This window comes from Podarcis bocagei (genome assembly GCF_964188305.1).
Source record: "Podarcis bocagei genome assembly, chromosome: Z".
NCBI classification, from domain to species: Eukaryota; Metazoa; Chordata; class Lepidosauria; order Squamata; family Lacertidae; genus Podarcis; species Podarcis bocagei.
The window spans coordinates 15,425,566-15,434,265 of NC_138140.1; the positions used below are offsets into that span (position 1 = coordinate 15,425,566).

An 8,700-nucleotide genomic window follows, 5' to 3' on the forward strand; every position below is an offset into this window, starting at 1 on the left:
GGTATTTCAATTGCAGTCTCCCCTGTGAGCTGATCAATTTCTGTTGTCTTGTCAAGGCAGCTTATGAAATGTTCTAGAACCCAATATACTTGCAGCTAACATTGGCCAAAGCTCCATGAAGGTGTTGTTTGAGCTTTCACACCTGCAGAGATAAGCTTCCAGGGTGCTCATTTTTGGGGCAAATCTTAAATTCTCCCCCTTGGGACAGAAAATGGAGAAAGGAACGCTGGAATATATTCTTCTTAGGTGCTATGGAATCCCACTTCACTAGACAAGGCTACCAGAAGACATAACTGACAGAGCACCACACTCTAATCACTAAAAACTTACAGAAAACGAGAACACTTTTTTTTTTTTTGCTGTATTTTATTTTTATGGGAATAACTTCTTGAGGAAAATCTGATACATCTATCCAAGTTTAGTGGCCAGTTCTTTAGCCTTAGCTTTTTCAAGCTTAGCAATGCGGGCCACTGACTTCGGCCCCAGAAGATTGCCGCCCCAGTGACGACGAATCTGGAAGGAAAAAAGATTGCACACATGTCAAAGTGACTTACAAAACTTACAATTAAAATTTAGATTAAATGGTACAATTTGAGGATTTAACATTCACAGCAATAACCTGAGTGTCTGCTTTTAAGTACAAATTAGATGCAAAAACCACTACTGGAACAGAGACTCAAACCAACTCCACTTCCTACATTATAGCTGTGCTCTAACAAGTAGCAACAGTTTCAAACATTTTAGTACTATAGACACAGACTCTGGAATATTGCTAACAGGCTGTGTAACCCAATGGTGGCTCAAGTCCTTTTCTCCTGTGGGCATTTATAGATTCTCAATCCTGTTATCTTGCCCAAAATATTTTTAGATGCTACCAGCTCAGTGGGTCAACATGATACTGCTGTTCATTCACATTATTTCTGCTACACCATGAGGGAATTCTCTACACAGTGCTAGAATGAATTTTCATATTTGAGGCTGCTAGCAAGCCATTCCTGATTTCAGCAAGCTGGACAGTGGTCATGCCACTGCAAGGGAGGGGGGCACTTTCCAAAAGCAGACAAATTAGTCAATATACCCACAGATCCTATAGGCACAATCTTACCTCATCGTATCTCTCATTGTAGTTGGTCTTGACAGCTTCCACGAGTTTAGCTAGAGCTCCCTTGTCCTCGCTGCAAAGGAGAAAACAGATTCAACAAGTCAGTAATTGAGTCTGAGTTATCCAAGTAGACTACAATTTAAAATACTGCTTTAAGTGCCACTTTTCAGGGCAACGTTCTCTTAAGGGGCCCCACAAAAGTTCATTGAGCTTCAGCAGTTGTGTTCATTCAATTCACCATGGCCAGATGCGGAAGGAGGAAAGGCTTTAGCAGCTGTTTAGCTTGCAGTTAAAAGTGTAACTGCCCCAAACCACACCAGCCTCTTCGGATTCTTCATTTGAATTAGAAAATAGGCGAAAAATGTTTTCAGGGCTACTTACGGATTAACCTGAGTGAAGGCAACACAGGTACAGGTCTTTCGGTGGACAAGGCGGCCCAGCCTTGCCTTGCCTTTGATGATGCAATAGGGCACTCCCATTTTTCTGCACAAGGCAGGCAGGAAAACTACCAGCTGGATCAGAGAGGGGAGAAGAAATGCTTTAAAGTTGGCGGTGGTTCAGTTTTTAATACAGTAGGAATGAGGAACTGTGGCCCTCCAGACTTCACTGGACTCCTAATTCCCATCAGGCCCAGTGGTTAGGGGTGATGGGAGCAGGAGTCTAATATCAGTGCTTTCCCCATCCCTGCTTTACAACAAGGGCTCTGGCAATTGCTCAGGGTTAAAAAGCTCGTATAATTTTGCTCTTCACAGATAGGGGTCAGGTGAAGAAATTCAAACATCATTGCAAAAGCCATACCCTGCTCTATAAAGAGTAAAGTTTGAAGATTTGTTAACAAGACTCAGTGATGTTGTCCAAAGTAAGTTGTACAGCCAAGCACATTTCAACAGTCACCATAGTGGCCTGGCAACATTAAGAATTATCTAGAGCAGGAATGGGTGACCATTTTGTTCAAGTTAAGGAAAGAAACAGCAGAAAACAGCCGTGCCTACAAGAATGCAGTGGCTGCTATTCATTTTTTAAAAAGCCACTTAGGAGCATAAATCTGAGCTTTCAGGTACAAGACCCCGACTCTTGCACCTCCTTACCTCAACGGGGTCTACATCGTGTGCGATCACCACCAGCTGCGCCTTCTTGTTCTCCACCAGAGTTGTAACGGTGTTGACACCTGCAGAAAAAGTCAGTTAACTTGAGTCGGCTACAAAAGTTTATGTTTTCCCATGTAAAAATAAATAAATCCGGAGCTCCCTGCATGTGGAAAAGCACAGTGGCTCAAGTGGTGTTAACAAAGCACCAAGCTGCCAGCTTTTCCTAGCCATGTCAAGGACTAGCAAAGGAAGGGCCTGCTACCGCTCAGGGTTAAAAAGCTCGTATGTTTTGCTCTTCAGTCTGCAGTTCAGGTGAAGAAATTCATACATCATCGCGGTAGCCAGTGTGGTGCAGTGGTTACCTGGGCGAAACCAAGGTTCAAACCCCAACTCAACCATGGAGCTCACTGGGCAACCTTGGGCCAGTCACTGTATTTCAACCCAGCCTACCCTACAGGCTTGTTTGCGAGGGTAAAATGAGGAGGGGGAGAACCATCTATGCCATCTTGAACTTTTTGGATATCAACACAATAAATAAATATGGCCAGCTGTCCAAGCTTTCAATCAACCAGCTTAAATGTACAAATATAAAGTAGGAAGGTTACCTGCTCTGAGCACAGGAGGCCTCTTGGTAGGGACGTCGCCTTTCCCTGCAGCCTTTTGCTCTGCACGGGCCAGCAGCCTCTGCTTCTTCTCTTGCTTCGTCTCAGGCCTGTATTTGTGGGCCAATTTCAGAAGCTGAGTAGCTGTGGAAGACAACTAGAACCGTTCAGAGGAAAGCCTCTCTAACACCATGTTCCCATTATCCCCCTTCCCTAAAGGACATGACTTTTGTGCATCAGCGATCTTGGTGGTTGGGAGTCATCAAGGAAGCTCAGATAGCAAATATTTTGCTAGCATCATCTGCACACAAAGAAAAACCCTTTCTTACTATAGCACTGTGTGAAACTAGTTCTCTCACACTTGCCTCTTTCCAGCAAGCTCCCAAAACATGGGGTGCACATTCAATTCAAGGAGTCTGAATAGCTACCTCACCTCCTTCTGCAACCCCACCTTAGAACCAAGGAAAGGAGCCGGCCTTCACCTGTCTGGCGGTCCAATGCTTGAGTGAACTGGTTAACTGCTGGAGGCACCTTCAGCCTTTTGTAGAGGATGGCTCTTTGGCGCTGAAGTCGGATATAACGAGGCCATTTCACAAAGCGAGTCAGGTCCCGTTTGGGCTGAATGTCCTGCCCTGAAAGGCAGAATAACAATTCAAAATAACTGCTTCCTTAGCAATTACTGGTTATCCTTTTTTATTCCTGGTTTTCAGCCCAAAGCAAAGGTGGCAGGAGCATCAGAGATCTTGGTGGATAAGATTGTCAGCAGCATCACTCAGATAGCAAATATTCTTTTGCATCATTTGCTCACAGCCCAGAGAAGCTTGGCCTTCCAAAACATAGTGGAAACACCAGGCCCTTCTAAATGCCTGCCAGAAAGTTTACTACTACATAGACCCTAATTTAGATAGAAATCCACTGATAAAGAAAACATATTTAGCGAGACAAGCAATTAAGAAATATATGATAGATTTAAATTTAATAGATCTGTGGAAACTAATGCTCCCTACTACCAAGAGAGAATTCACTTCACTTTCCTATCACCAGTGCATCAGAATTTCTTTCAATTAGACCAATTTTTAACGTCTTTTGCTATAGTTGTAATATGGATAATGCTTTTTTGATACACATACTTTTACAATGTTTCACTCTAAGTTTTGTGTTGGATTATACAAATATGTTACTGAGGAATTTCAGATTATCAGACGGGCATATTCTTTTGAACGATATCCCCCTGTACCTATTGTATGGAAAGTGACAATGGGACAGTAAAAATAGATTCTGCATGCCCTAATGGTGGCTAAGGGACTGATGAACTGGAAGAATAGTTTTAATTCTCCATAATCAATAGCTTGATAACATGGCAATATTAACAACACATGAACAACCACTTATAGATGCACTTTCTTTGGATAAATATATTTGGAACCAGTTTATACAGAAAATACTAGGTTACTGGTGAACATATTTGTAACAGAATATTAAGACTATACATTAGTCTTAATATGTACAGAAACATAATTGAGTATTTTTCTTTTCTTTTAATTCTCGTTCACGTTTTCCTTTTCTAATCACTTTTTTAAAAAATGAAATTCTTCCAATGAAATATCAATTTAAAAATTGCTACTGCCTAAGGCCTATACAGACATTTAAGATTAGATCCCTCCTCAATGATCAACTGATGCTTGCTTTAAATTATTTTACTTTAAACTTGCTTTTAATTTTTCTTCAAAAATGATTTTACTGTATGGTTTTATGCTGTTGCATAACCTCAGCAATATATTTCTAGGGTACAGCAGCAGATAAATACTTGTTATAAATAGACAAATAGATAGTAACTGGTCAAAATGCAACAAAACCAGCAGTATTCCCCATACACAGGTATTTTAGAGACAGGCGTATTTCCCACTTCCCGTGAAAGCAACTTTACTCCTGTTTAGGCTCCCTAACGGATCAACAGGGCTGCAGAGACCCATCATTCCAACCCCCAATTCCTTTTTCCAACTCACCGATGCCGAAGTTCTTGGGCCTTTTCTCAAAGAGAGGATTTACAACCTTCTTTGCCTCCTGTTTCTTGACCACGGCAGGGGCCGGAGCCACCTTCTTCCCCTTGGCCTTCTTCCCCTTGGGCTGCGTACGTTGAAAGAACGATTCGGTGAATTCCCTACCAAAAGCGGGCGAGCCGCACACACATCGGAGGCCTGCACCAGGCCCGGGGCCCCAAACCGGTTCCCCATTTCATCCGCTCTCCCAAAATACAAGACGCCAGGGTGTCCCGTGCCTCCCCTGCCAGAAGAAACCCAACCATTAGCCTGTTTAGGGGACCGATGGCGGCGGATTGAAAGTCCGCCGCTACAACAAACACAACTCACCATCTTGGCTTCGGCTTCGAAAAGGAAGGGCAGGAAGCGCGGGGCAGGCCTTAGAAATCCGCGGAGCGGAAGTAAACTCTATAGTTATACGTCTATGGTCGTTGTGGCTTTTTACCGTAGTGATGCAAGCCTATAGGAGGCCGCTCCTCATCCATAGAGAATCCTGGTCCGTGCCTAGAGCGTAACCGGTTTATTGCCGGTGACAGTATCAAAGCGAGCATGCGGCTGCAAACCACGCCTGCGCACGAAAGCAGGCATGAGGAACGCGTGGACGGTCAGCCCCAGTCAGCGTAGCTTGGGGTCACGGGACACTTAGCGTACTCCATGCCGATTATGTTGTGAAACGAGCTATATGTTTAATTAATAATAAATAGTTCAGCAACACCCTTCTTTCCCCAACTGACCATGTCTGCCCAACGTTATTTCCTCACTTATTGCCCCTGTACATAAGACACAGATATTTGTGCAGTGATGTACAACAGCTCCTAAGCATGTACAGTGTGTGTTCCCTTAAGTTTCTAATCAGAGTTAAAATGAAGCCCTACCCACGCCCCAAAGAAGCAAAGTATCCAAGGACACATGGCACAGCTTCTCTCCTAAGCTGTTGGGCTGCCCACGACCAAAATTCCCTGAGGCACTTGTCGCCACCTGTCCTGTATAATACAGGATTGTCCCATATTTGAATGTAAAACGCAACGTCCTATATTGAAACAGTTTCGTCCTGTATTTCAGGTCCGTCCCTCCCCCTCTCGCTGCCAAGCTACGGATCCTCTCCAAATGCATGTGTCCGAAAGGGTGTGTGAAAGGTCATGTATTTAAGCTCTGGGTAGCAAAGCACAGATAAATTCACATGTGTGTGTGTGACAAATTCTAGTGGGGTCATCCGGTTAGGCTGCAATGGATGGTAATGGATTGCTTTGAAGTCACTTCAGCACCAGTGGGGGCGGGAATCACCCACCAAACACCCCACCCTACCCTGTCCTGTAGTTTGCTAGAACAATAGTGGCAACCCTAGCTCTGGTGGCTTGTGTTTATAAAAGAACCACAGGCAAAGTTGAGCCTTGAGACTAGTTGCCGAGGATGAAATCCCCCCCCTCCCGCACCCCTGCCTTCTCTGTTGTAAACTCCACTTCCCACATTTATGGAACACTCTTCCTAAAGGAGAGATTTAAGGTCCCAGATTAAATCCCTAACATTTCCAAGTAGGGCTGGGAGATTCCCATATTCATGGAGTGCTGATGTCAGTCAGTATATACAATACTGACAGCATACCCTCCAACATTTCTCTGATGAAAATAGGGACATCCCATTCCATAATTATAATTTTATTATTTATACCCGATACATCTTACTGGGTTGCCCCAGCCACTCTGGGCAGCTTCCAACATTTATAAAAACAGAAAACATTGAAAAACTGCCTTCAGATGACTCAGGGGTAGGATAACTCCACACCCTCCAACATTTCTCCAATGAAAATAGGGACAACCGAATGAAAAGTGGGACATTCTGAGATCAAATCAAAAACTGGGCAGGCTTTTCTAAATCAAGGACAGCCCTGGAAAATAGGGACACTTAGAGGGTCTGTACTGAGTTAGATGAACTACCGTATTTTTCGCCCTATAGGGCGCACCGGCCCCTAGGGCGCACCTAGGGTTTTTTTGGGGGGGGGGAATAAAGAAAAAAAAATTATTTCCCCCCCAGGCGCAGGGGCTGGGGAAGCCCGAGCTTCCCCCGACCCCAGCCCCCAGAACAGTCTGCTATCCGCAAGCCTTGGGAGCCCGGCGGGAACTCCCACGGGCTCCCCAGGCTTGCGGATAGCTTGCTGAAGCATGGAGAGCGAGAGGGGTTGGTGCGCACCGACCCCTCTTCCTCTCCAGGCTTCAGTGAAAGCCTGCATTCTTTCTTTTTTTAATATTTTATTAAGTTTTATCAATAGAAAAGTTCAGAAAAATACAAAAACAGAAAAATACAAAAACAGAAAAATACAAAATTACAAAATACAAAATTACAAACATTAAACACAAAAAAAGAAAAAGAAAAAACACATATAAAAGAAAACAAAACTCCCTCTTTCTTGATTTCTCATCTTTAGTTAACTTATTTTCCTGACTTCCTCACGTCTCCCTTTTTTGTATCCCTTTTAAAAATTGGTTCAGCAAATTCATATCCTATTAGTTTATCTATTATCAATCCCATCTTACATTTTACCTTGTTGCTAGAACCCCTTCAATTCATTTCAATGTCATCAGCATTCAAAAATTTTACAATATTTCTGTAAATAAGTTTTAAATTTCCTCCAATCTTCTTCCACCAACTCTTCTCCCTGGTCTCAGATTCTGCCAGTCATTTCCGCCATTTCCATATAGTCTATTAGTTGCATCTGCCATTCTTCCAAGGTGGATAAGTCTTGTGTCTTCCAATGCTTTGCGATGAGAATTCTTGCTGCTGCTGTAGCGTACATAAAAAAAGTTCTATCCTTCTTTAACACCGATTGGCCAACTATGCCCAGGAGAAAGGCCTCTGGTTTCTTGGGGAAAGTATATTTAAATACCTTTTTCAGTTCATTATATATCATTTCCCAGAAAGCCTTAATCCTTGGGCACGTCCACCAAAGGTGAAAGAATGTACCTTCAATTTCTTTACATTTCCAACATTTGTTATTGGGCAAATGATATATTTTTGCAAGCTTGACTGGAGTCATGTACCACCTGTACATCATTTTCATAATATTCTCTCTTAAGGCATTACATGCCGTAAATTTAATCCCGGTGGTCCACAACCTCTCCCAGTCAGCAAACATATTATATCCTATATCTTGTGCCCATTTTATCATTGCAGATTTTACCGTTTCTTCCTCAGTATTCCATTTCAACAGCAGATTATACATTCTTGAAAGTATCTTAGCATTGGGTTCTAACAATTCTGTTTCTAACTTTGATTTTTCCACCTGGAAACCAATTTCAGTGAAAGCCTGCATTCACCCCATAGGACGCACACACATTTCCCCTTCATTTTTGGAGGGGAAAAGGTGCGTCCTATAGGGCGAAAAATACGGTAAATGTTAAAGAAAATAAGGAGGTTGGCTTTTGCTGCCCAACTCCCCAAGGGACTGAGTCCACTAAGTCCATGATTGGTCAGAAAGGAATGGCGGTAGGATGCACTGAAAGTAAGGCAGATCTTTATTTTTCTGTTGCAACAGAGTTCCCTCCCCTCCTTGCAAGGAGGCAAGAGAGACCTATAAAGGTGCGCAAGCCCCTATAAAGACTTTGAAAACTGCCCACCCTGTAGCCCAAGACCACCCCAGAAACATCATACATACATTGCAGAAGGTGGTCTCCAGCAGAAATTTGAGTGCGTTGCTTCTCTCCTGTCTACCAGAATACCTGATAACGCCTTACTGATTGCATTTTCTGGGTAGCCTAGCCATTCCTTTGAGATGGTAAATACTTTAGTTCCTGAATCTCCTTTTTACAAATTTACACCTTATTTATAGTCTGCTCAGTTTAGCAGAAACTTGCCAGACTGGATTTGCAGGGAGG

The 8,700-nt window shown here is 43.1% G+C and overlaps 1 protein-coding gene across 1 annotated transcript; it reads right to left on the minus strand.

The window, feature by feature from the left end:
• Window positions 1-345: 345 nt before the first annotated feature.
• RPL7A (ribosomal protein L7a) lies at window positions 346-5,210 on the minus strand. The gene is made up of 8 exons (XM_081179276.1): window positions 5,162-5,210; window positions 4,799-4,919; window positions 3,275-3,424; window positions 2,796-2,936; window positions 2,191-2,270; window positions 1,484-1,614; window positions 1,106-1,175; window positions 346-513 (listed from the first exon to the last, which is right to left on the minus strand). Exons 1-8 carry the CDS (start codon window positions 5,162-5,164, stop codon window positions 409-411), a joined length of 801 nt encoding a protein of 266 aa, XP_081035402.1. The 5' UTR covers window positions 5,165-5,210; the 3' UTR covers window positions 346-408.
• Window positions 5,211-8,700: the final 3,490 nt, after the last annotated feature.

What these genes read in the sequence shown, in the direction of transcription:
- RPL7A (XM_081179276.1), bottom strand. An exon ending in AGCATTGGACCGCCAGACAG is followed by an intron (nt 2,937 to 3,274) that starts GTGAAGGCCGGC and finishes TGTCTTCCACAG; the next exon opens with CTACTCAGCTTCTGAAATTG. An exon ending in GCCTTCACTCAGGTTAATCC is followed by an intron (nt 1,176 to 1,483) that starts GTAAGTAGCCCT and finishes TCTCCTTTGCAG; the next exon opens with CGAGGACAAGGGAGCTCTAG.